General features: G+C 49.0%; 1 protein-coding gene across 1 annotated transcript; it reads right to left on the minus strand.

Moving 5' to 3' along the window:
- Window positions 1-2,751: 2,751 nt before the first annotated feature.
- Window positions 2,752-27,489, minus strand: Tkt (transketolase). The gene is made up of 14 exons (XM_027389585.1): window positions 27,383-27,489; window positions 17,744-17,861; window positions 16,799-16,912; window positions 16,159-16,256; window positions 11,181-11,372; window positions 9,645-9,763; window positions 8,055-8,248; window positions 7,169-7,333; window positions 6,417-6,573; window positions 6,174-6,304; window positions 5,545-5,628; window positions 5,329-5,422; window positions 4,295-4,417; window positions 2,752-3,043 (listed from the first exon to the last, which is right to left on the minus strand). Exons 1-14 carry the CDS (start codon window positions 27,487-27,489, stop codon window positions 2,868-2,870), a joined length of 1,872 nt encoding a protein of 623 aa, XP_027245386.1. The 3' UTR covers window positions 2,752-2,867.
- Window positions 27,490-27,556: the final 67 nt, after the last annotated feature.

The following is a 27,556-nucleotide window of genomic DNA, read 5'->3' on the forward strand; positions in this document are numbered from 1 at the left end:
ATCCCTAACTAGGTATATACACTATCCTAAGTGACAACAATGGAGAAAGGGGGCGTAGCATCCTCTAAGTTACTTCCTGCTGAAATGGGACGACGATAGTCATGTGGAGTCCTCTAGGAAGAAAATGTTAGTGTAGTAAAAGTCTTGAATGGATTGTATCCAGTCCATGTTAGATGGGATTCTCTTGATTGAAGATCTCTGCTTGGCCAATGAAACGGCAAGTTAGGCAAGACTAGGAGTCAAAGAGGAGTCTGGGAAAGTAGTAGAGAAGTGATGATCCAGGTAGGAAGTGACATAGCAAGGAGACTCATAATTAAGTGAAGGAGAAACAGGAAGGGTCTCTCTTTTCCCCTCTGCTCCTGCTCTGGGGGCACAATGTGATCCACCGGCAAGGAGGGACGCCAATATGGCATCAGATAAGATAAATGTTATAAAATATATAGGTTTATGATAGTTAAGACTGAGTTAACAGATGAGAATCCTAGTCATTGGCCAAGCAGCTTTGAACCTAATACAAGTGTCTGTGTATTCATTTGGGCCTAACTCGGGCGGGTAGCTGGCGTAAAGCTCACACATAGCGGTGGGGCTCAGGCGGCTTTTGGCGGAAAGATTTATTGTAACACTCACTGGTATAGGAAAAGTCAGACCTCTGGCCTTTGTGCAGCCTGGAGCCTGGGCCCTGTGCAGGCCCAAGAGCTACAAGGAAGCCTCAGAAGTTCTGCCCAGGCTTCTCATCTCCTCAGGGGCTATGGGAGGAGTGAAATGTTCCCCAGGTTCGCCGTGTGTCTGGGATTCCAGCACACGGTGGAATCTTCGCAGCAAAAAAGCAGCAGCAGTTTCTAAGGCTCATTCCTTAGAGCCCTTGGCTCCCTTAAGGTCATAGTTTCCTGAGTCTTTGATGTTGTAGGATTGGGTCTGAGTGACTGTCCCACAGGCCTTGGGAGCTCTGCTGGCCTGCTCACTCCCCAGGCATCTGCCTGCCTGCTGAGGCTCTCACTATCTCCTTGGATAGTGTGGGCCTTGGAGAGGCTGGGCATCCCAAAGGTGAGTTAGCATCCCCTCATCTCTGCTTTGGAAGCCAAGTGTTCCCCCAACCCCCGCCCCTTACCATGCTAGGGACCGATTCCAGGGCCTTATACAGCTAGCAAGTGGTCTAGCCACCCCCACCTGTTCCTCAAAGCCATCTGTATACAAGTCTGCCAACTACTTGGCAGCTGGCCCAGGCACCTATGGAATTCTCAGAGCCCTGCACCAACTCAAGCTCTTATCCCTCTGCCTTGCATTAGCTAATCCTGCTCAAATCCTTGGGCTCATATCAGGTAGAGGCTCAGCAGAGCCTCATAGGTCCTATAGCTGGGTATCCTTGTTCCTTTTTGCTTTTGGAAACATCTTTACATATGCCCATCATCTCTAGAGAGCACAGCAACTTTGCCGACACACAGGGCACTAAGCTGTAGGCTGCTCCCATCATCCTTCAGGACAAGGACTTCTTCATAAGGCCAACTACATAGCTTCTCCTTTAAGGAGGCCACAGGGACAAAAAAGATAGTCACAAAAACCAAAGTTGCAGTCCTTCACTTTCCATATTGGGCCAAGTGGCAGGTCTCCTGAGCCACACCTCTAAAATGGTATTTTGTAGTAGAGAGTAAATAAAAGGCATGCATACAAAGTACTGGAGGTGTTCAGTAAGGCCACTTCCTCCACCTGCTGGGAGCAGTTGCTGCTCAGAGCTCAGAACACAGAGCCTTCCTTGTCTCTGGTCTCAGATTTGTACATATGGGGGGGGAGGGGCGTGTGTGTGCTTAGTGTTGTAGTACCACAGATGACCACCAGGTGGCGAACAAGCACCCCCCAAACTTCTGGTTTTTTGGTTTACTGTTTTGTTGTTGTTATGAAAAAAACGAACTATGTAAGAAAAACAAATAAAAAACCAACCAAACAAACAAACAAACAAACAAACCCAACAACACTGTAATTATGTCAGGGCCCCAAACTCTTGGCTGAGAAGCAGCCCCTTCCCACTGTCCCTCAGTTGTCCCAGGCAGGGAGATAGCTTGCCTGCTTTTCTCACTGAAGAGGACTTCCTGATATGTGGGGCTCAAGGCCTTTCAGGGTTTACCCTGAACCTAGTCACCCAGTGAGAAGTCCCAGTCATTTCCTGGAGACCTACCTTCCCTGCCGTTTCTGGAGTGGGTGCCACACAGTCCCTGGCACAGCCAGATCTGGCCGAGCTGCTCACTAGCTGACCACAATTTGATGCACTCCCTCTGTCAAGACTCAAGGGCAGACATAGCTCTACAAATGTGCTTCATCCTCCCCACGGCCACTGAGTGTTTCCTAGGGAGCCTACCAGTGGCTCATGTCCCCACAAAGGACAAAGACAAAGAACAAACAAATCTTTCTACTCCAAGTTCTGACAACAGAGTTGCAGGGCCTTGGGGGACATGAAGTAGCTATGCAGGACCCAGGAAAGTATCTAAGCCAGGAGGGAACTCCACAGCCTCCTTTAGGACATTGCTGGCTTTAGGGCACACTGGTGAGGGGCGCTCTGGATCCTAGACTGGCTAAAAGGCAGGCTACAGTGAGAGTCCCTGGCTGTGGCCAGGAGAGGCTGGACAGGGGAAGATAATTCCTAGGGACACCTAGACCCTGACCCCAAGCCGAGAGTGCCAGCTGTCTCCCTCTCCCATGACTCTTCCCACAACTTGCACTGGATATGTTCATGTCAAAAAGAAAAAAATGGTATCAGGGTTAATTTTTCTCAAAACATATATTTATGTCTCCTCTCAGTACATCTTTGAGCACCTTGCCAGAACCTCTCAGGAATGTGGAGTTCCCCCACCCAGCAGCCCTTCTAGGGCTCCCCCCTAGCCCTTGGTGACAAGGCCCTTCACAGCTTGCACAATGGCATCCTTGTCAATACCAAACATCTTCAACAGCTCAGCTGGCTTTCCACTTCTTGGTACTTGGCTAACAGCCAGGCGGGTGACAGTGACTCCAGGTTCTCCCACTACTGCAGCAGACACTGCCTCACCTATGCCACCTGAGAAAGGAAGGTCATATAGGTCTTAGCTCTGAGCCCAAGATGGCAGACTGCACGTACACCACTCCCCTTGCCAGAGCAGACATCACTAATCCATCACAGTACTCGTTACTTATTCTAAGATCAAATGTGCACTCTCAATCTTTTTTTCCTTGAGATAGCTCAAGATGGCTTCAAACTGACTGCGGTCTAGGATGACAACCTTGAGTTTTTGATCCTTTTAATTAATTATTCCCCCAGAGTATTGGGATTACAAGTGTAAATCCCCTGCCTGATTATGCAGTGCTGGGGATGGAACCCAGGATTTCATGCACCCTAGGCAAGGACTCTACCAACTGAGCCTTACATCCATTTTTATCTGTAGCTTTGGCTGGTCTAGAAATTCCTATGTAGGTCAAGGTGACCTTGAATTCAAAGATTCACTGTCTTAGCACCCTAAGTGTTGGCATTTAAAGGGAGGTTGCCACTACACTTAGCTTTATATAATTAATTTTTTTTATTATTTTTTTATTTTTTGGTTTTTCGAGACAGGGTTTCTCTGTGTAATTTTGGAGCCTATCCTGGCACTCGCTCTAGAGACCAGGCTGGCCTTGAACTCAGAGATCCACCTGCCTCTGCCTCCCAAGTGCTGGGATTAAAGGCGTGTGCCACCAACACCCGGCAATTTTTTTTTTTTTTTAATTGGTCCCTGGATAGATGGGCTCCAAAGCTACACAGAGAAACCCTGTCTTGGAAAAACCAAGAGTTATAGATTGGTGTGAACTGCTGTGTGTATGACAGGGACTAATCCAAGGTCCTCTGGAAGACTGCTGAGACTTTCTGGCTCCTTTATTTCTTTATTTAGTATGTGTGTGCACACATGTGTGGTACAGGTAGATGAAGGTCAGCTTGACCCCAAGTAGTGCACTTGACCTTAGAGTCTAAGCTCACGTCTTCCTCGGAGACTTTTCTAAGAAAGAAGTGGCACGTACTTGTAGAAGACACTTGAAAGGACTAAAAAAGACATTGTGTATGTATGCAGCCAGAAAACCCATAGCCTTTTGGCCTCTTAAGTGGCTTTGGGCTTTGGCTTAGGGACCCAGCTAACTCATAGCTGCTGGCTGGCAGGCTGAGCTCCATGAACCCCCTCCAGTGCTGAGTCGCAAAGGCAGACTGCCCTCAGAGGAATTTAAAGACCTGTCAACCCGTTGACTCCCTGGCCATTGCCCCTTCCTCTAGCCTTCCCTACCAGGTCCAGTGCAGCCCAATTACCTTCATAGTAGTGATCCTCCACTGTGAGGATCCGGCCTTTGGTTGCACGGGCACACTCAAGAATGAGCTTCCTGTCCAGGGGCTTGATGGTGAAGGGGTCCAACACACGGATGCTGATCTTCTCTGTGAGGGAAGACCAGGACACAGCTAAGACACAGGCTGATGCTGTGCTCTGCCTTGAGGTAGAACTTCAGTGACCCCTTATCCTGAGCGGGCTGTCTTGGGGATTGTCTCATAGCTATAGGCCTAGGAAGAACTACTCTCTGGGGGCTGTCTGTCCCCTTGTTCTCACTGTCCAGCCTTTGCTTGCCAATGCCCTCTGGGAGATCCTGGGCAGCTGTGTGCCCTGTGGATTGTCCAAGGACAGAGTGGAATGAATGTGGGTGCCCTCACCCTAAAGGGGGGCTTCAGATGTATGCTCTAGAGCAAAGGTTTATGGAATGATGGGAAGAAGACTTTCTCAAAAGAAGAGCTAGACGCTCACCACAGCCAGCTGCCCAGATGTCCTACCCGGATGGGCTTTCCTGATCTCTCAGACCTATCTTGCTACAGCCTCAGTCCTGTTTGCTTCTACATCACACGGGCCACTCTGAGGCCACTACCCTTCGCTTCCTGCTGCTCATAGCTTGAGATGTGACATGTCTGGAGATCCTATTGAGAGGAGGCTAATGCCTGCCCTTCCGTATCTCTCGCTAACATCAATACCTAGAATAGTATTAATGCTAAGTCACACCTAAGTCCTCAGGATAGCCCTAAGAACCAGGCACAATGATGGTGAGTAATTTATTTAACTAGAGCCTGGCTGAGCTGTGATTCCAGCCCCACTGTCAAGGCCTCTGATATGATATACTGGGACCACAGGTTAGGATTACAGTCACCAGTCCTAGGACATAGCATCTTGTTGGACATGGCATGACTCAAAGGGTGGCTTCAGTTATTGTCATCATTTAACTAGATGAGAATCTGTATAACCTTCAACGCAGAACACATAGACAGCGCTCAGTCTGTGATTGTCCTGGTCCCTTCTTCCTTACCTTTCTTCAGCAGCTCTGCAGCAGCCAAGGCCTCATGCAGGGTTACACCAGCTCCAATCACCGTCACTTGGTCATCTTTGCTCTTCAGAACTACCTGGGGGTGACATGTGAACAGTGAAGTTCAGACACTAGGGGTCTGGGTAGGGTCTGTTAGTGGGAGTTAAGCAGCAGGGTTGGCAGCCCTCTGGGGTTTGCTCAGACATGAAGGGCACTGACCTTGGCTTGGCCAACCTGGAAATCCTCATTGTTGCTGTAGATGATGGCATTTTCTGGGCGGCTGGTCCGGATGAAACAGATGCCCTAAGATCAATACAGACAAACAGAGAAATATAGGACAATGCTTAGACCTCAGAGGGAGTTTTTTAGAGGGCCACTCTTCCTAGGTGCAAGCTTCTTCCAGCCATCAATTATAAACTACAGTCATTGTGTCCCAACTGCTAGAGCAGGTAACGGGGCTTGTCCTCTGTGGCTCTGAACACATGTGAGCAGCATCCCCAGCTTGGCTAATTTTAGATTGGAAGCAAAAAGAAGGTGGACTGGCCTGACCTCTTGGAGGGGCTATTCTCCAGAACGCCTCAGTAGGGCTGGCTCCTACTCTCAGGTGAGAAACAGGAAACTATATGCTAGTCTGTGGCAGGGCAGCTCTTGATCTGAATGAACCATCAGGTCCACTCAAGGAGGGCAGACATCACATCAACCAGGACTGCCTGCCATGATGCACTAAGAATGGTGTGTTTTGTTCTTCCTGGTTGGGCCACCAGTGACCAACTCTGCCTCTGTGCTGGCCTCTTCTTCTGCCTTTCTATGGAAGAGCTAGCTTCAAAAAGAACAACCACATGACTAACCTTCGTATTGGCTGCTAATTCCACTGCCTTCTCTGTCGCCACTCCGTCACTTGGGTAAAAGACAGTTGACATGGGAATTGACCGAAACATGGCCAGATCTTCCAGGGCCATCTGAGAGGGCCCATCTTCCCCTGGGGTGTTGAAAAGAAGAAGCTGATGACTGGCACCCTGGTCCCAACCCCTCCACATCCACTGCTCTAAGGCAAGGAAGGAAGTGGGTGCAAGCATCACATCTAAACTCACCAATGGACACACCACAGTGGGAGCCACAGAGGTTGATGTTGCTCTCAGAGATGGCTGCCATGCGAATCTGGTCGAAGGCCCGTGTAAAGAAGGCTGCAAAAGTGCTGCAGAAGGGCACTGTCCTGTTGCGTGTGGCGCAGCCTACAGCAATGCTCACCTGAGGACAGGAAGGACAGATCAGCCCTGAAGAAGCAGGGAGTCCAGAACCCTCCTGAGGCCACATGTGGGAAGTAGAAGAGCCTGTGGTCCTATCATGCTAATTCATGAGAGACTTCTGTTTATATGTAATCTGTTTCCCAACCCCTATGGCTTGAAATAACCATCTCAAAACATCCCTCAAAACCATTTTCCTTTGATATCAGGTATGGTGGCAGTCTGTAATCCCAGTACTCGGTATATAGGAGTATCAGGAATTCAAGCCTAGTCTTAGCTACATATTGAAACCTAGGGCAGCCGGGGCTAGATGAAAGCCCATCTTAAAAAAAAAAAAAGTTCTATATAGACCACCAGCAGGTCCCCTTTACCACCACACCTGTCCTACATACACCCTCCTCCCATGTGTAACTGTCTCTTAGGAATAATTACCCCCAAAGTGGCTATTTATGATCAAAGGTCAATGTGGGGTCCTAGTTGGTCTTGGAGTTTCTCTGAGCTGGCACACGGCTGGCATTTGGCATTGCCAATATGGCTGCCCCATTATGGCAGTTCTGCAGCTGGGCTGGCTATGCCCCTCAGCCTATCCCAGTACCCACCATGTTTTGCTCGGCAATGTAGCACTCAATGAAACGGTCCGGATGCTCCTTTTTGAAGATATCCGAGAAGGTGGAATTTTTGGTGTCCCCGTCCAGGGCAATGATTCGGTCACTGGCGTGGCCCAGCTTGGCAAGGGCCTGTCCATAGGCCTTTCGGGTGGCTATCTGTGGGGAGGAACAAAGACTCTGAGTGCCACGGAGGCATGTGTAGGGCTGAGGTCTGGAGTCTTGGGGCCAAGCTTGAGCTACACACTGAAATTTGGTGTCAAGAAACTGAAAACAGCCTGGCGGTGGTGCACTTTAATCCCAGCACTCGGGAGGCAGAGGCAGGCGGATCTCTGTGAGTTCGATGCCAGCCTGGTCTCCAGAGTGAGTTCCAGAGTTCCAGGCTAGGGCTCCAAAGCTACACAGAAAAACCCTGTCTCAAAAAACACACACACAAAAAAAACAAAACAAAAAAAACAAAACAACAACAAAAGAAACTGAAAACAACAGGAAAAAATAAGCCCAGTGAGACTGAGAATGGTCAAAACACAAGAAAACCGAGGGCCTAGAGGTCAGAGCCTGAAGGTTGCCCCAAGGGCTTTACTTGGGGAAAAGCATAGACAGCTCTGCCTAGCTTTTTACCAGACCACAAAGAGGTCCTGAACTCTGCAGTCTTTTCAACTAGAAGCTTACTGTGTGATAAAGGGCGAGTCCCTTGCCCTCTCTGAGCCTCTACAGGTATATAACCATCAGGGACAGATAAGAAGCCCAAGCTTCCCTCTCTGGCACAGACTCATTTGTTTCACAGCTCTCTAGAAGGCACATCTTGGGAAACCTTGGGAAACCAAACACCAGCCCCATCCCAGTTCTAGCCACTTCACACAAGAGCCAAGCTAGGTACCTTGTCCCCCACTTTGTAGCTGGGTGGGGTAGGCATGCGGATATTGGCAATGTCCACTGAAGGGGCATCCTCCTGAGGGGGTGTGGCCAGGATCTTCTTTTTGCTCTGGATCTGGCTGTAAATCTCCTGAATAATCTGATCAGCCATGTTTTTGGGGAGGGGCTTCCCATGCCAAGACTCCTTGTCTTCGATCCCTGTAGGTATGACAGGAAAAGACAGAAGGTCAGGCTGGAAATTTCCACAGGGGAAAATCATGGGAATGGTGGTGTCACAGAAAAGAACTGGGCACTACCAGGGACAGAAAAGGAGGGTCACACAGAGGACATCTGCTTGCCCACCACTCAGGGAAATGGCACAGATGGACAGGAAGAGGAGGAGCAGATGGGCATATGCCTGTCCCCTTGGCCACTGTCCCTGTAGGCCCTTGCCCCAGGCTCTGCAGCCCATGCTGGAGAACCCAGACTCGGTCCTGGGGGAGTTGGGAGAATTCTCTGCTAGAAGATGAAGCTGACGACCGGAAGGGAGCGAGAACTTCTAAGTTTGTGAGCAGAGTGCGGTCCTCCCATCTCCTCAGAGCATCACCGTATGGGGACCAGTGAGGCTTAATACCCTCTGAGGTCAACTATGTCACTGTAGCCTAAGTAGATCCAAGAACAGACCAACCCTCCCAGGCAGCACCAGGCAGTCTGAGACATCTCCAAATCTCCATGTCGGTTCCAGGGATTAACTCAAATTGTCTGGCTTGGCAGCATGCACCTTTATCCATCATGCCATCTTGCCAGCGCCCCCCCCCCTTTCCTTTTGAGACACAGTCTCACATAACCCAGGTTGGCATAAACTGGTTAAGTAGCTGAGGGTCACCTTACTCTCTTCTGCCTCCACCACCCAAGTGCTGGGATTACAGGCATGTGCCACATATTCCTGGGTCTATTTTCTGTCTTTTTTATTACAACCATTAGAACTGGGGTGAGAGTTCTCATTGTCTCTGATTAGTTATAGCTTAATTTTTCTATCTTTAAAGTAGGCGGTGCATTGGTGGTACATGCCTTTAATCCCAGCACTTGAGAGGCAGAGGCAGGCAGATCTCTGAGTTCAAAGCCAGCCTGGTCTACAGAGCGAGTTCCAGGACAGGCTCTAAAACAACACAGAGAAAACCTGTCTTGTAAAAACCAAAAAAAATAAATAAAATAAAAATAAAGTAGGCAAGGGTTAAATGAGGCCTTGGGATCTGGAGTTCCAACCCTGGGTGTTGGGGAGGGACTATGCCTGCTTCACTCTCAAGCAGGGAACCATCGTCTAAGGCCTGGTGAAGAACTCTGCACTGCTTCCTTGGAGAATTCAGGTCTTTGCAGGAGCTCCTGGGCTGCACAGCACCATGGTATACTGTAACTCTGGGCAGATGGCTGGGCTGGCAGGGACACCCCATTAATTGACACCTTATACTAAGGTAGGGTACAGGGGCTGTTTCACTCAGGAAACTTCTGCCTGTCTATATAGCTCAGTTGAGACTAGTCATTTTAGGAAAATGACCAAAGGCAGGCATTTCTCCAGGCACAAGGGTCTCTATGGGGATGAGGAATACACACAGACCTGTGATCCCACGGCCCTTGAAGGTCTTGGCGATGATGGCTGTTGGTTGGTGCTTAGCCTGGCCAAAGGCCTTGCACAGTTCCTCCACGCTGTGTCCATCCACGATGATGGCGTGCCAACTGGGGACAGATGTGGCACAGGGTAAGGGGCAGCCAGGTGCCAGAGTACCCTGAAAACCCCTTGGGGAAAGATGTGACCCAGCATCTGGGAGCTTGCCTGCATAACACCCCATGGCCAAACTCCAGCTGCAAAGTCTAAGACACTACTGTTTCCAATCTGGACTTTCTTTCCCTACATTATTCTGCTTCCTTTGGTTAGTTTTAATTTCCCTCCTTTCAAATAATTCAAAGCTTAGATCATGTACTGTCCTTCTTCCTGATCCGCTCATTTCCTCCTAAGATATTTTGGAGACAATGCACTGAGTTTGGAACCCACCTTTATTAGATTCATAAAATGTTTGGCTCAGTGTACACCTGTTCCTCCACAGATGCTGCAAACTTTTTATATACTCAACCACTTTATCTAATCTCTGTCAAGGAGCTGGGACAGCTCTATGAACCTTAATACCTCACCGCACTCACCCCCATTAGAGATCGAACCCAGAGCCTTATACATGCCAAGGCAAGGGCTTTACCATTGAGCTATGCCCTCACCACCATCTTTTTGGGTATATTAATAAAGATGGCAGTAGACCAAAGATGTAGCTCAGTGGTATTAGTGCTTGCTAAACATAGGAGGCCCTGGCTTCATCCTCCGTAACACATGTGTGAATGTACACACACAAGACACATGCTGTAATTTGTCTAAGGTCATAAAGCATGTTATATGAGGGCACAAGGAATTACACACACAGACCCCAGGCGGTATGGCCAGGGTATGGTCAAATTTCCAGACTGGTACTAGCTTGGGGAGACCCTGAAGACACCTTGTGGATGTTTCCTTATCTTCCCAACAGAAAGAACATTCCTAACCCCAGTTTTCTTCCTTTGTAAGGTCAGGACAACTTTGACAGGTATTCTCATTGACAATCACAGATTCATTGTAAAGGGCAGCCACTGTTGCCCCACTTAAGGCTCTTAAGTCCCGAATTTATTTCCCCAGCTGAGCTTGCTTCCCTGCCTGCAGTCCTCCCCTCCATATGGCACCTCAGAGCCCCCAATTTCAGAGCATCTTGTCTTTGGAGATGAGGAGAAATGCTGGGGGGGGGAGGTTCTCAGGCTGGCACATCCCTTAGCTGCTTTATATAACACTTTATTCTGCAGTTATTGTCACTGAAGCCTCAGGTGGGAAGTTAGGAAACCTGACACCATTTTACTAGAGAGGAAGCCTGCTTCTACTCTGAGGGATGGCTGGGGTTGGACTAGCCAACTCATGTTCACCTTTGTCACATGTCCCATTCAGCCTCGTGGACTTGGCCTGTATACACCTGTGTACTCTTCTTCCCCAAAGTAGACTAGTGTCTAGGTGACAAGCTATGCAACTGTGGAAATAAACTTGCTTTAAAGGAGCCTTCTCAGGCCACAGTCTCATACATACCCAAAGGCCTCACAGCGTTTCTGGTAGACGTCCAGCTGGTGCTGCAGAGGGGCTGGGTCACTCTGGCCCAGACGGTTGACGTCAAAAATGGCAACGAGGTTGTCTAGCTTGTAAATTCCGGCAAAGGCCATGGCCTCCCAGACAGAGCCCTCAGACACTTCTCCATCTCCCAGCATGCAATAGACACGATAGCTGCGGACAAAATAAAAAGGCAGGTGGGAGGGCTGGTCCCTCTCTCCTGGGAGAATGAGGCCCTCAACACCACCCTCCCAAGAAACCAACTAGACAGTGGTGCAGCCAGCAGGGACACGGCAGGTCAATAGTATCATTAGCATACTAACGCTCCCCCACTCACCACAAGTGAGCTGCCAGGACTGGCTAATAAGAATCAGAGTTGGGGCTGTTGGGGCAAGAGTTAAAGAAAGAGTGGTTGAACGGGCTTGAAAGACAAGCCCCTAACCCACCCCCACTGGATAGATGGGACCTTGGGAACCAGGCTCATTCCACCTGGGAGAAGAGAATAGGCACAGCTTCTCAGCATAGGGACCATTTGCCTCACAGGTAGGCTCTCTTGAAGTTCCCAGACCTATCCTGGGCCTTTCTCCCCTCAACACAGGCAAGTATGGTCTTCTCAAAGCAGGGTCTCAAGACAAGAGTATGCAATCAGGATACCTTTCTCAAAAGAACAGAGATTTTGTTGGCCCCATGAGAGGGTGGGGTGAGGCTAGAGGCAGGGGAATTTTTTTCAGAGACCCCTCTAGCCCCAAGAGAGGTGAGGATTTGGAGGTGATGTAGCAGTAGCCAAGAGTAACTGACTCCATCGTGGGCCTGCCCATGGTTTGTGCAGGGCCCTGAGCTGAATGACCTCCTTGAGATAAATTCCCCAAACCCATGGAGGACAAGAAAACATCCAGCTCAAAGGACTTGTGTCTAAAGGTTACATATTTGATTGTGTCCTGGATTGTCACCTCCTTACTATTTAGGAATGCAGAGGGAGGGGTGTCAGGGTGGGAAAGGGGGTACCCCTACAACTCGCCAAATGTTCAGCTGTGTGGTTCTGCCTGGCCAGGCTCACAGGGAACACAATCCCTTAGCTGCTACTGAGAAAGGCCCTCAAAATGACTCCAGGCCCAGAGCCAGGCAGCCAGAGCTGTCAGCATGACTCAGCACTCTGGCACAGGCCAGAGAGCTTCCTGCATGTTTCGCTGGCTGGGGCTTTCCTGGTAAGGTGTCTATTAGGTGGGGCCGCTGGTACTCATGCTTTTCTGGAACGCAGTTTTCCTCAAGCCATCTTTGCTCTTCCTAAGGTTACCAGGGACCTAAATGCCCCAAAAGAGCTCTGATCTGATACAGAAGCCCCCCAAAAGGACCTCCATGATAGGAGCCAGAGAGGCAGGCATGTGGGGATCCTGACTCCAGAAAGAACTTCTAGGGAGGTTGGATGGCTGTGTCCTTTGCGCACCCACTTCACAAAGTCCTGGAGCCAAGCAGGGTTACAGCATAGCCTGTACTTCAAGATCAGAGAGAAGGCTGGCCCTGTAGGGTCAAAAGACTAAGGAAAGGAGGGTATCCTAAGGTTCTGAGATGCTGGGAATGAGGGTAAATAGATGAGGGTGCATAGAGAAGCCTGGGCTAACCCTAGCTGGAGATACGAGACCTGTCAAATGTTAGGGATTGGTTCTATACTGTGATCCACTTAAGTACCTGTCTTAGTAGGGCTCTCAGGAAGCTGTAAATTAAGGCACCCAGTCAATGACAAAACTGTCAGTACTAGACTTATTCTGTACATCAGGGTTCAAAATAATTCAAAGATGTTGGGGCTGGGGGAGTAACTTAGTGGAAGAGTACTAACTCAGAATAGGCAAAGCCTTCAGTCACCCTGCCCTGCAAAAAAATCAAAGATGTGAGATATGTTTAAAAACCACAGAAAACAGTCAAAACCTTGTTAGTTTCAGGTGCCAGCCTAATGCGTGTGGTTTGTTTTTGTAGTTAAGATAGGGTCTCACAGAAATCCACATGTTTTGCCTCCTGAATTCAGGTATTAAAGGCACACATTGCCCAGCATGCCAGCTTAACGCTGATAGATTCCATTTACTCTATTTTCTAGATCACATTAATAAAAGCTATACAAGATTAGAGGAGAAACTAAACAACACCAGGAAAGCCTCCAAAGCCACAGAGAAACCCTGTGTCGAAAAACCAAAAAAAAAAAAAAAAAAAAAAAAACCAACCAAACAACAAAACAACAATAAGGGTCAGGGGCTGCAAAGGTGAGTGCAGAACTAAGATAAAGTAGAAACTATCTTGCACAACCAACAAAAGATTGCCTAATGATAGGCCCCCAGGACAGGACATTATAGACACTACAGCAGTTCTTGCTAGTTTAACACTGAGGAGATGGCCATGGCAGACCTGTTTAGATATTTTAGGGTTCAGCAGGCAAAGGTACCTGATGCCAAGCCTGACCACCTAAGTCCAGTTCCCCAAGTCCCTTATTGTCCTCAAGTTACCCTCGATCTCCACACCTCGCCATGGCATGCACACTCGTTTCCTCAATACCACAAACGGGAGGCGGGTGGGGGAAACAGTTAGTGTTTTAAAAAGCAGAATGTGAACTTATATTAGGATTTCAAATTTGTAAATCTTTTTATGCAGATTTAATGTGGTGGAAATATATTAGATTTAAATTAGGGAAAGGATTAAGGATAAAGAAAAGGGAGCCAGACTTGGTGATGTGTGTCTATAATCCCAGCCACTTATGAAAGAAACAGAGGCAGGATGATCACAAATTCAAGGTTAACCACAGCAACCAGAAAACAACAAACAAATAATGAAACGGAGAGCTAAGGCCATGCACATTTCTTCTCTTTTTAACAATTACTGCTTTGTAACTCAATGCTAAACAGGCAGTGTCCACATGAAATACACAGTGGCTTTTAGCTTCCAGGAGACTAGGATTTTTGTTTGTTTGTTTGTTTTTCGAGACAGTGTTTCTCTCTGTAGCTTTGGAGCCTATCCTGGCACTTGCTCTGGAGACCAGGCTGGTCTCGAACTCACAGAGATCCGCCTGCCTCTGCCTCCCAAGTGCTAGGATTAAAGTTGTGCTCCACCAATGCCCAGCTGAGACATAGATTTTAAATTATGTTTTCCACTAAGCATGTCTCTAAGATGTAGTTTTTTGTAATGCTACTAAACTTAGTGTATTTTATCCTTTTTTTCATCTCAATAAAGATTTATTTTAAAAGTTATATTCATAAAAAAAAAATACTGTTCACCCCAGGTGGGCACTGGAACCTGTTTCCCCCGTATTTTATTCTTGTAAACAAGAATTTTAGCTATGCAAATAAATAACAACATGAAGACTGTCAGGCATGTCTAAAATATCATAATTTTGAAAACCCTGGGACACTGAATCTCAAAGAGCAACATACCAGGAATTTGAAAACACTGAGAAACTTTTTTTCTTTAAATTGTATCATTGTTGATGCAAAAATGTACTCAAAACAAAACAAAACAAAAAACTTTTAAAAGAGCTTGCAGGAAGAGAATGCCAGCAACTCGTTTGACTCTATTAGTAGCTACCTCTGTGTGCCTGGCTAGGCCTGATAATCTCCTGGTGCCCTGGCCTTTCACCCTCACTCTCCCACCTCTTACATGGTACTTACTGTATGAGGGCTCAGGCCTTAGCTAACCCTGGCTCTAAGCCACCACAGCCTCAGGGAACCCACTAAAACCCTTCTCCCTCACTGGTTTGTTCTATTATGTCGTGGTCAGGAAACGATCCTTCACAGGGAATTATTTCGAGCAACTGTAGGGAATAATTAACTCACATTTCTGGGTCTAGGCCAGATAATATTCTTAAGCACACACCTCATTCTCTGCGACACTTCACTGCAGCATGAATCATTTCTGGGTGTAGCTATGCTCACCCTAAAGCTCAGTCAGACACTGAAACGAGGGCTGTGCTGTGGGTAACCCTGGACTGAGGGGTTAGTTAGGTCCTGGAAGGACTGGGGTTCTCCTAGCAAGCTGATCCAGAAGCTCCCTTGCCCCCCAAGAACTTCCTGTGAATAACAGGTGCTTCCCAGTGTATGGGCAGGGCAGTTAGGCTTCCTGAAGCCACCTGTCCCCAGAGGGACCTGGCTGTGGCTTCTCTTCAGCAGGGTTGGCCTGCAGGGAAGTGGGATGTCCCTGGCTATAGGTCAGTTCCCTCCAGCCCTCCTAGGAAGCTCCTTGCCCACAGGGCACCTGAAGACATGGGTGTGCCCTTTGGACACTCGGTAAGACCAGAGGGTCTAGGTAAGTGTTCTCCATAGTGACTCCTCACACCCCTCCCCTCAGTGGAGCTTCTTCAGGTGAAACCCCCATATGGTGGACTGGAGGAACTGTTAGGACCAGTGGTTACTCCTAGCAGCCTGTTCACTCTGCTTCCTAGGCACAACCTGTCTACAGCTGATCAAGTGGCTGAAATCTGTCCTGAGGGCACTTCGAGCTCTACAAACCACCAGAATAACTAACCTACCCACCAGGGTGTACCCACCCACTGATGGGAGGTGACGCAAGAACCCTGGAGCCCTCCAGACACAAGTTAATCCTCTTCATGCCCGAAGGCAAGCAGCCCAGGCCAGGCTTCCTGGTGCCCAGTCAGACATGGGGATGAGGAGGCAGGCCTCTGACACTTCCAGGTCCCAGGCACTGGACTGAGGGCATGTGCTAACACCATGCACTCAGGGTGCAAACCTGGCCTGACAGACAGACTCTGGGAGGGTCCCTTATATCTGAGTCAGTTTCATCTGAAAAGGTTGCTGGTCATGTTACCATCTTCAGGGCTTTGATGACAGAAGGCAGATGTTTATTTTACTTAGCCCCAGTCAGGCAAGAAGAGGAGCCAGGGGCAATGTAGGAGGGGCTAAGCCTGGACCACTGAGAAACCCCTTCAAAATTACCAAAGGTAGGAGGAGTAGGGAGTGTGGGTTACCTGGCTTTGTCGAAGTATTTGCCTGTGTAGGCCATCCCACAAGCAGCTCCCAGGCCCTGGCCCAGGGAGCCAGTGGCCACATCGGTGAAGGCTTGTTTCTGTCATCAGAGAGATCCACAGTTATTCAAGGGGCCAGGAAAGAGATGTTTGTTTCTAACTCACCCCCTAGGGTCCTGGCTTCTCTGGCAATGGCAGCCAGGGCAGCATCCTCACCCAGAGCCAGTGAGTCCCACCCCAGCAGAAGGCTCTTTGGGAGACTGAGTTCTTATTCAGAAAGCAAAGTCACTATGGGAGTGGGTTAAATTCCAAACCCTGCCCTCTAGTAAACTGTGACCTCAGGTTGGGAACTAAACCCTTCTGAGCCTCAACTGTCTCACATGTAAACACAGCTTATCACATACAGCAGCTAGAGATGGGTAAGAGACTATAACATGATAGAGAGGGCTCGACCCTAGTGAACACCTAGACAGCAGCGTCTGTGATACGACAGCATGTGCTGGGATCAGCCTGGCACTGAGAGGCAAACTAAAATTCTTTTCCCTCCCTACCACAGTTAGCTCCTCTCTGCCCCTTCCTCTCCCTTGTGCCTAGGAAAGAAGATGAAACAGAGGTCCAGGAGACTCTCTGTTGGGTGACTTACTGGGACAGGGTGCCCATCCAGGTCAGAGCTGATCTTCCTCAGGTTCAGCAGCTCTGTCTCGGGTAGGAAGCCAGCTTCAGCCCAGACTGCATACAGGATGGGAGCTGCATGGCCCTGTGGGGAGGGGCACAAGGAGGAGGTCAGAGACAGAGCTGCAAGGGTTAGTCCTACTCCACATGCAGCTCTGGGGCCTGGCTGAGCTGGCCAGCCAGGATATCCATTTCAGATGAGGAAGCCAGTGAAGGCCACTTCTCCCCTTTCATCCCTCTCCAGACTCTTGGTGTTCGGCCCAAAGTTCCCACAGCCAAAGAGGGTAGGCACCATGACAGGTGCAGGGGGCACAGCTGTGCAGCTGGACAAGTCCAAAACCCCAGCAGGCAGCCGCCACCCTAATCCCTGTTTCTGGCATGGGACATTCTTGGACAGACTTCTAAGCTCCATGGCCTGCCCCGGGAAACCGGAGGCTGCTGAGTTAGGCCAGAGGACAGGTGGATTTCGGGCAATCAGGGTATGGTTGGCAGCTGTGATTTTTACTAGAAGAGGAAACATAGGGCATCCATACACCCAAACTACAGTGGACTGCCACTCACAAGGAGAGCAAGCTTTGGCCCTCAGAAGGCTGGCACAATACAGAGAGACTTAGGCAGAAGGCAACATGGGATCTCCAGACCTGGATTTCCACCTGTCAGCATCAAAACTGAGCACACATGCTCACTGTCCCCTACCCATCTTTGTTAGTCTGATGTACTAGGGTACCTGAGGAGAAACCCATTAATTCTGGGCATTGGTTTCTCAGCTCATGTTCAATTTATTGGCACAAAACAGGAAGGGAGGAGTAGGATAAGCATAAAGGGAAGGGGGGCTGGGACTGGGCTACCATTCACCATTCCAGGGTCCCCACAGGGCTCAGCTCCAGGTAGGTGTGGCTGGCAGCAGGGCTCTTACCTTGGAGAGCACAAAGCGATCATTGTGAGGGTTTCGGGGATCCAGGGCCTTGTAGCGCATGGTATGGAAAAACAAGACAGCCATGATCTCAGCAGCGCTGCAGCATGATGTGGGGTGGCTGTGGCCAAGGAGAGAAGACAGACATGAGCATCCTGACCCTAGACCCTGACCTACAATATCCACTCGGGCCATGTGTCAGGGGCCTGGGGAAGCCAGTTCTGAGGAGTCTCACATAGGTCTGGTTCATGAGAGTCATTGGCTCCTATTCCTTAGAAACATGGTATAGGTTTAAAGGAGGGTACTGTTGGTGGTTCAGGATATAGAGTGGCTAGTGGGTACCAGGTACTGCCATATCTTCCCAGGAGTACTCAGTATAGGAGGTGGGTGGCGCAGGTAGAGCTTAGTCCCTATATGGGTGTTCCTAGAGGGAATCTAATGACTTAGTTAAGGAGAGATAGTACCTATACAGTTGACCAAGGAGCCACACCCCAGAGACTGCCCAGAATCCACCTGCATAAAAGGAGCATCCTGCCCACTCTGGGTCTACTGGGGCCATGGGCAGAGGTATTAAGGGGAGGTTTGCAAACCTGAAATACTGGACTTCAGTTTTCTGGTTATTTTTTTTGAATGGACACTCTGAAAGCTAGTATTCAGAAACATGCAACACACAAGCTCATCTTCCACAAAGACTATCATTATAAAAACAAAACCCCTCCTGCCTGTGGATAAGAGCCGAGGCGGGGCTGGCAAAAAGCAAGAACCTACCCTTCCAGTTCTGGAGTAGTAGGTTCTCTATTTTAGAATCTTGTTTTGATACCTGAATGGTTTTGAAAAGCACAAGGATTATATCCTAGAGGCCAGGTCAGTTCAGGCCTGATACGATCCCTTGATTAGCCTGGTCCCTGGCCTGGAATGGGGCCAGAGTCTGCCTCCTGCACATACAGCTTGGCTCGGCCCTGATGCTGTTGTTCAAGATGCTTCACACTAAAGCATGCCAATGCCAAGCCCAAGGGCACATGCAACCCTGGGTGGGAGTCACACCAGCAGCCTCCTTCCCTCTTGGGGTCCCCATCAGGTTAGGGGTAAATAGCTCCCAGCATAGACAGGTTAGTAGAGGAATCCAAAACTGTCATGCTGGTTTAGTTCTCACATTCCCAACACACAATAGCCTCATACTTAACCATCTCTATGAACTCCTGGTCATGGGGGGAAAGACACTACACCTGAAAAGAGGGAGGTGAGGACATGTAAACAAGAAACTCTTTGTCTGTCACACAGGGGCCCCGATCCCTTGCTCTCAGCACCAACTTCAGTTGAGAATTGTCCTTCCTGACCTACACTCACATGCCCATACCCATATGCACACAACTAAAAATAAGATAAATCTTAAAAAAGAAAAATGATCCACATAGAGGGATACTCTCTGAGCCAAGACACACGGGGGTGGTGGGGGGGTGGGTGGGCCTAGGCCCTATTCTAAAGGATATGATAGACTCTAGAGACCCCCTATGGAAGGCTTTACCCTCCCTGGGGAGCAGAAAAGATATATGATAGGTAGGGCGTTAGTTTGGGGGGGGGTGGTAGGGGAGGGGGGAAGGAGTAGGAACTGGGATTGTCGTGTAAAACAATCTTGTTTCTAATTCAAATTAAAAAAATGAATGCAGTAAAAATCTGAGGGGAGGTGGGTAATAACATGGCTTGTTATATAGAAGCCCTGAAGAATGGGGAAGGAAGGGCCCAAAGGAGCAAGACAGAGGCAGGGACTCCACCTATTGACCACAGGGTGACACTCCGGCATGGCCATAACTAAGGACTCCCAGGGAAATTGGATGGCACAGAGATGTCTGTGGCAGAGGGGTGTCCAAAATCACACAGCAGACATAGAAAAAGGTGAAAAGTTACAAAAGATCCCTCAAGCTGTTAAGTGGAACAAACCAGTGAATCAAGCTTTCCTTGCTAGGCCCCCATAGAAGATACCTACAACACATCTAGTCAGCTGTTGACATAGTCTTCATATCCACCAAGTAAGCCCTATAAAGAGTCCTAGTCCTCCCTGCTTCTCCCACAGCAATGTGTCCTCTGAGTGGGGTGGTGGGAGGAGCTGTACCACGTGGGATGGATGACTTACTCTGCTTCTTTGTTTATGAGTGGGGATGCTGTGAAAGGGCCTGGGGAGCCCAGTGAGAGCTAATGCTAAGGTACAAAGTGGATTGGCCACTCACTGCCCTAGTGGCTAAGGGCACAAGGTGCCAAACTTCTCAGGGCCTTCAACTACTCACCTATAGGCAGGACTCTGGTTCACCTGTCACTCCAGGTAAGAGAGAAGAAATGAGCCAAAGATTGAGAGAAGATGCTGCAAACTGTAAAGTTCTGAGTCCTGAAGGAGACATGCCCACTTTTATAACCAAATTTCTAGAACATCTGTTGGGCCAGAAGCCTAGGGGCCTGTAGCTTCAGGACTGAACTCTCCTTGCAATCCAGCCTGCCTGAACCAGATGACTGCAGGTGCTATGTAGAACATGTCTGAAGATATGGGTTGAGGGGTGGAGGTAGTTGCCTGTTTGTTCTTTGTGCTGCACAGGAGTCACAATTGTTGGTGCATGCCTTTAATCCCAGCACTCGGGAGGCAGAGGCAGGCAGATCTCTGAGTTCGAGGCCATCCTGGTCTCCAGAGCGAGTGCCAGGATAGGCTCCAAAGCTACACAGAGAAACCCTGTCTTGAAAAAGCAAAAAAAAAAAAAAAAAAAAAAAAAAATGCAAGCTTCCTTGGCCCAAGGGGTCATTTACAACCTCCCTAAGTTCAGTCTACCCAGAAAGTGCACAGTTTGGACCAGGTCCCAGTAATGTTTCTCCCTGCACTCCACCCCCCAAACACAGTGGCCTTCTCCAGATCACACACAAGCTTCCTTGGTCCCCTCTCCAGGAGGGCTTCCACTCCTACAGCATTCATTCCTGTTCTTGGGCTTCCCTGCAGGAAAAGGCAAGAGAAGATCCCCCAAGGGGTCTCAAGGTTTCTCAATGAATGAACAAACCAGAGAGCCCAAGCACTCATTATGGTCTCACTATGGCTGCCTCTGATGCTTAAAATCTACAAAAGAAAAGAGTTGGGCACCCAAGGGGGTACTGGAAATGACAGCTAAGACCAAGCTGCTTAAGTGTGACAAGTGGCCTGGCGTGGGTGGCTCATGCCTTTAATCCCAGCACTCGGGAGACAGAAGCAGGCGGATCTCTGAGTTCAAGGCCAGCCTGGTCTACAGAGTGAGTGCCAGGATAGGCTCCAAAGCTAAAGAGAAACCTTGTCTTGAAAAACAAAAAATAAAAATAAAAAAAGTGTGACAAGTGGACTGAGTTTAAAGAGAGCAGAGAAAAGATCTGTGTGTGACATGTTCAGATGTACTTGTGCATCTGAAGGAGCCAGGGTATGGCCTTGGTGGTCTCTCCTCAGGTGCTGTCCACTTTGTTTTTTCTTTTTTTTTTGGTTTTTCAAGACAGGGTTTCTCTGTGTAACAGCTCAGGCTGTCCTGGAACTCACTTTGTAGACCAGGCTGGCCTCGAATTAAAAAAGATCTACCTGTCTATGCCTCCCCGAGTGCTGGAGCCCTTGGTTAATTTTTGAGACAATCTCACCAATTAAGCTAGCCTGGATGGCCACTGAGCCCCATAGATGCAGCAAGCCCATATATAGGAGCATACAGAAGAATGTAAACATATGTTCCATGTGTACCCTGAGGAGCAAACAAGAAATGTTCCTACATTAAACAGCCAGGAATGATCAGGAACCAACCCTTGCATGCATCAAAAGAATAGATGAATGAAATACAGTGTTACCTCACAAACACAGCATGTGAAAAAAGCATACCAGAGACATAATAGAGAAGACCATATTGTCCGTGAATGTATACAAATACAATTTATACACACTATAACACAACAGAATAGAGGGGCATTCAGGGTGTTTTTCTGGGAGAATGAGAGATAATGAAAGGACAAAGAGATAGCCTCTCTCCATTGCTTCCCATCTTAGTTTTTGATGCAGGGTCTCTCATTGAACTTGCAACTCACCAACCGGCTAGACAGGCTGGTGGTTGAATCCCTGGGGTCCTCAAAACAGAGCTGCCATTACAGCTGTGGATTGCCACACTCAGCTTATTCTCCCTTCCCCTATATTTGGTAAATTGAGTGTGGTAGTGCACGCTTATAATCTCTGCCCTTGAGAGGCAGAGGCAAGACTGTTTCCCACGAATTCAAGACCAGCCAGTGTTATATAGTAAGACCTTGTTTCTAAATAAATTCAGGGTGTCAGATGGAAGTCCTTCAGACAGTGAGCTGATTCCCACCCAGAATGAACCTGACCTGGACCTCAGACCACTCCTTCAGATCTCTGTCCCATTCTACCTCTTCTGAAGCAGCTCAGTTAATAGCTATACAGACATTATCCATGATCAGGTCTAACGTGCTTCTCTTTTGGGGATTGAGACTGTCAGGGTCCTCAGAAGCCAAGTGACTGGTTCAGAGACCCAATGCATGTCACCAGTAGGGCTAGGACAAAAGCAAGAAAATGTGTGACGTACAAGGGAATGGGGAGCTGTGAAAAGAAATGAAGCATGAAAAGTCATGCTCCCACATGGACATCTACAAATTATGCTACATAATAGAAGCCAGACTCAGAAGACCTCATTCTGTCCAATTTCATTATGATAAAATATCCGGAAGAATTAAATTTACAGAGACAGGAAAGCTGACCCAGTGTGGGAAGAGAAGAAACTGCAGATGGACAAGAGAGGTCTTTCAGAGGCTGGGGAATGCCCTAAAATGAAAAGTGATAAATTCAGTAAAATTGCCATAAATGACTATGTAGATACAAACAAATAAATAAATAAATAAATAAATAAATAACTCGGCTGGGCAGTGGTGGCCCACACCTTTAATCCCAGTGTTTGGGAGGCTGGGGGATATGAGTTTAAAGCCAACCTGGTCTACAAAGTGAGTTCCAGGACTGCCAGGGCTACACAGAGAGGCTCTGTCTCAAAAACAAACAAAACCCCCAAACTAACAGCAACACAATCTAAGAATTAGCCGAGACTACAATTCAGTGATAGAGAGTACTTGCCTCTGGGTCCACTCTCTAATACCTCCCCCCTTCCCCCAAGCCAGTCAGAAGTGTACATTTAAAACCTTTTTCTCTGCAAAGTGCCCCTCTACTGAGCAGTTACTGATCTGTCTGTGAAGGAGGAGAGCAGTGTTGAGGAAGCCCAAGGGAGGAAGTTCCCGGGTGTCTGCACTTCCCAGACAAGCTGTACAGTCTGTAGCCATCACATTCTTCTCCATCCATGGATGCAACCAACTTCTAAGCAAGAGGCCCCAGGGTGAGTTCTGCTCTACCTCACCTCTAGATGTGACACACCCTACCTAAAACCCCAGCTCTGTCCAGGTCCCTGGCCTCAGGGATGCCTTGAACACCCAGGGAAGAGAACTAACTACTCTTGATTCTAGGAAGACAATAGGTCAAGTCTAGGAGCCAGTTTGAGTTCACAGGGAGCCATGAGATGGTTTCCAGCAGACCCTAATCCAGCACCCACACCTTGCTCCCAGCTTTAAGGAATACTGTCCTGTTAGCTCCGCTGACTCAGGGCTGGCCCAGGCAAAGAGCCCAGTAGTTCAAGAGCTGCCAGGTGTTTTCACCCTCAATTGAGAAATGCTGCTGCTGCTGCTGGGGCAATCTCAACTGCTTTGCTCTTGCCTCAGTCAGAGCCAGGCAGGGGTAGGAGTCAGCCATCCCCAGGCAGCCTGAAAGGAGAAGCTGGCCCTTGGAAGCTCCATTCTGCTCAAAGAAGCTGAAGTCACACAGGGGTTAGAGTCTTGAGAGGGCTCTCTGCACATTTGGTCAAAATGCCCCTGAATACCAGAGCTGGGGAACAGGGATATAGCCCTAACCCCTTCAACAGCAGGGGTGGGACCCCAGAGCCTGCTCACTCCTAAGGGATTTGATTTGAAAGCCATGGTTTGGATCCGGGTGCAGAGGCAGGGGGGAGGTGGGACAGAACACTGGAAGGTCCATGGGGGATGTAGGGGTGTGCTTCCCGTTTTGCTGTATTTCTTTCTTTTTCTTTTCTTTTTTTTTTTTTTTTTTTGTTTAAAGAGACAGGGTTTCTCTGTGGCTTTGGAGGCTGTCCTGGAACCACTCTTGTAAACCAGGCTGGTCTCAAACTCACAGGTGTCTGCCTGCCTCTGGGATTAAAGGTGTGTGCCACCACCGTCTGGCTTTTGCTGTATTTCTTACTTTCACACATTCTCCCACCATGAGTCTCATTTGCCATGTTGTTTGGATTCTCTCCATCTAAAACTACAAGAAATGACAACAACCCAAAAGACCCAACAACCTTTTCTTTGGACTGGAGAGCAGACTCAGAGGTTAGAAGTGCCTTTTGCTCTTGCCAGGGACCTAGATTCAATTCCTAGCACCCACACAATGGCTCACAACCATCCCTAACTCCCGTTCTGGGGATCCAATGCCCTCTTCTGACTTTCATGGCCACCAGGTATGTACACATACATGAATGCAGACAAAACACTCACACATAAAATAAAGAAATCTAAAAAAACCCAAAATAAACAAAAACTTTTTTTTCTTTGTAAAGTTAGAATGCCTCATATATCTTGTTATAGTAATGAAAAAAAAAGACTAACCACCTTTCTATGATCCCATCACTTAAAGTTAGAGAAACTGAGGCTCTGACAGTAGGATCCTTCTGACAAGGACATCACTGTTCAGAACAGAGATGAATTAGACCTATCTTATGGTGCTCACAAGCCAGGTCTGGGCCTACCCTATCCTCCCAGGTACTTTCTTTCCCCAAAGCTTCGGATCAGAAACACTGAGGGATTAGCTGAAAGCACAGACTACTTTCCCTTTAAATCAGGCCCGACTGTGGCACATCCACAGACACTTGGCTCCACAGTCTAGCCCTGCAAGGTGAGGCCTCGGCAACCTGGCCACTTCTGACAAGGCCATTGGAATGTCCTTTTGTTAAAGCTTGGAAGAGTTGGACTATTACCACAGCTGACTCAGCCTGTGGAAGAAAATGACCCCAGAGAGTCCTGCCACTGGGGTACTGACTCAACAGAAAGGCCACTGTGGATGTTGTGGATGTTCTGTCTACCCGGCTCCCAGCAGAGGCTACTTTCTGTGGCCTGGTGAGGTCTATTGCATATGATACTGTTCACTCAGGACTGCTTGCCATCCTGAAACCAGCAACCTGCACCCTAACTGATAGGGTGCCCAGCCTCAGTGGGTACCCAGTGAAGGCTGGACCAAAGTGTTCTTTCTCTACCAGATTCCAAATTGTACCAGAAGATGGGACCTATCACTTGGAGGTCCGTTCAGCTATCTACAACTGACTGGGTCAGAACTTCAGTACTGTGTCTACCTTCACTTGCTGGAACTCACTCCCTGCAGTGAGCCTCCAAATAAGCATGAAGGAGCCAAAACACACTCCCTCTCAAGCCTTCCTGGAATATTTTCTGTACACACATACCACTCTTTACACACACATTTCAAAATCTCTTGTGACAGGGCTTGAGGGGCATTGTTACTTCCTCCTGAAAAACAACGTTTCTCCAAGTAGTACTTTTCTGCACCTAAAATAAACCCAAACATGCAAGCAAGCACACACATCATAGTTTACATACCGACCCCTTCCATTTTGCACCTAGAAACTTTTTAGAGTATCTAATTCCTAAGGATACAATGTAAACATGGGCGCAACTCTGTAGCCACTTGCAACTCTGTAGCCACTTGCAACCTTTCCCCCTGGAGACCACCTCTGCTTTGCAATAAGTTCTTTTCCAGCTGAAAGTGTTACTTAATTTCTTTTCTAAGCTATCCCTGACTTTCCCCTGTCCCTTCATTCATTCTTCAGACTGATTTGCCTATGTGCCCCAGAGGACTTTCTGAGAAGCCAGCCCCACACCAGGCAGAACTAAACAGCCACTGACTACCAGTTTGTCTTCACGTGTAAACTGACTAAAAGAAAGGAATCAAGGATGCTGTGTCACTCCAGGAACCCCCCCCCCCACACACACACCTAGTTGTTCCCTGATCTTGGCAAGGTCTGCAAGCTTATCCAGCTTTGTAGAATTCGCGGCTGCATGGCTAGGTACCAGTTAGTAACTGCTCCGCCTGACTAGACCTGAAGGAATCGTAGAGGCTGACGTGAAGACCTACAGTTTTTTTGTTTGTTTTTTTGGGGGGCGGGGGGAAGGTTCAAGACAAGGTTTCTCTGTGGCTGGATTAAAGGCGTGAGCCACCACCGCCGGCTACTCTGTTGGTGGCGCTTGCCTTTAATCCCAGCACTCGGGAGGCAGAGGCAGGAGGATCTCTGTGAGTTTGAGACCAGCCTGGTCTACAAGAGCTAGTAACAGGACAGCCTCCAAAGCCACAGAGAAACCCTGTCTCAAAAAACCAAAAAAAAAAAAAAAAAAAAAAAAAAAAAAAAAAAAAAAGACAGTGTTGAAAGGAAGGCAGGGAACACCCTATACCACAGGCAACGATCTAAACCCAAGAGAGATAACAGGTCCAAAGGGTGCATAGGAAGTAGGGTGGCAAAGGGCTCCCAGTCCAAAACTCCTGAGAACACCCCGTCTCAAAAGCACTAGGGGTAAGTAGGAATCCACGCTACAAGACCAGAGAGATCAACTCCTTTAATGCTATGGCCTGTATGGAACTGGCCAGAAGCCAGTATTCTGGTCTTTGTTCTAAGCTCACAGCTTGGTTGGGTTCCTGAACACTCCCAACCCAGTCCCCCAACCATTCCAATAAGCCCACATCTCCTTGTCTCAGTGGTCTCACACCAGGCCTGATAGAGACCTCAGAATTTCTTGAAACGGCCCAGTGTGGAAACACCGTTACCCCAGAACTTCCTTTTCCGTGTGGGTCTCGCCCCTTCATTCTACAAGCTTTGCTAACCTTCTTCCTCTGGCCTCGCACTCCAACCTCCCGCCTCGGGTCTGCTCTTAGCCTCCCTTCTTTTCTCCCATGCCCGGGGTGTTGCGAACACGAGTCATTCCCCCCGCCCCCACCCTGAAGTCCTGGGCAGAGCGGGATCCAAAGCAGGACCCCTACCCACAAAAGGCAGGAGTAGGAATAAAAGTAGAGGAGGAGAGCGTGCTTAGAGATGCAGAGAAGGGTGGGCCGCGAGCCTCCTGCAAAATGGGCTCTGCACACATTCTCCGCTTACACTGTAAGGGCTGAGATGCCAGCTCTCGCTGTGACCTTGAACAACTGATATAAACCCAGAACCTCAGTTTCCCCATCTGCAAGCCAGTGGAACCAACAGGTTGGTGGAGAGAGCTGGGGCCCACACGTGCCCCAGGTTCTCCCGCCAGCAGTCATGGTGGCCTCCGGGTGCAGCCGCGGAGCTCGGAGGCGCGCTTGGGTGCAGCGGGAACCGGGGAACCCGGGCCGGCTGGAGGCGCTCGCGAGGCCGAGGCCCACGCGGCCGATCCTGGCCGGCGAAGCGGAAGGTTCCGCCATCTGACCGCGCCCCCGCCGCCGCCCTCATGGCGACATCGTGCAGCGCGACACTGAGCCAGCGATACGGCGGGACCCGGCTCCCCACCCTGCCAAAACCGCGCGCTCACCCGGAGCCAGCGGCGGTGGTGGCCTGGATGGAGCTGATGCGCAGGCGATTGGCTGTGTCCTTCAGGGCCTGCAGCTTCTGCTGATCCGGCTTGTGGTAACCTTCCATTGCGCGGTCGGGCGAGGACGAAGACTCCTAGGGCAGAGACACAGAGCCAGCAGCGGCTCAGGCGGCG

Source organism: Cricetulus griseus, assembly GCF_003668045.3.
Source record: "Cricetulus griseus strain 17A/GY chromosome 1 unlocalized genomic scaffold, alternate assembly CriGri-PICRH-1.0 chr1_1, whole genome shotgun sequence".
Classification (NCBI taxonomy): domain Eukaryota; kingdom Metazoa; phylum Chordata; class Mammalia; order Rodentia; family Cricetidae; genus Cricetulus; species Cricetulus griseus.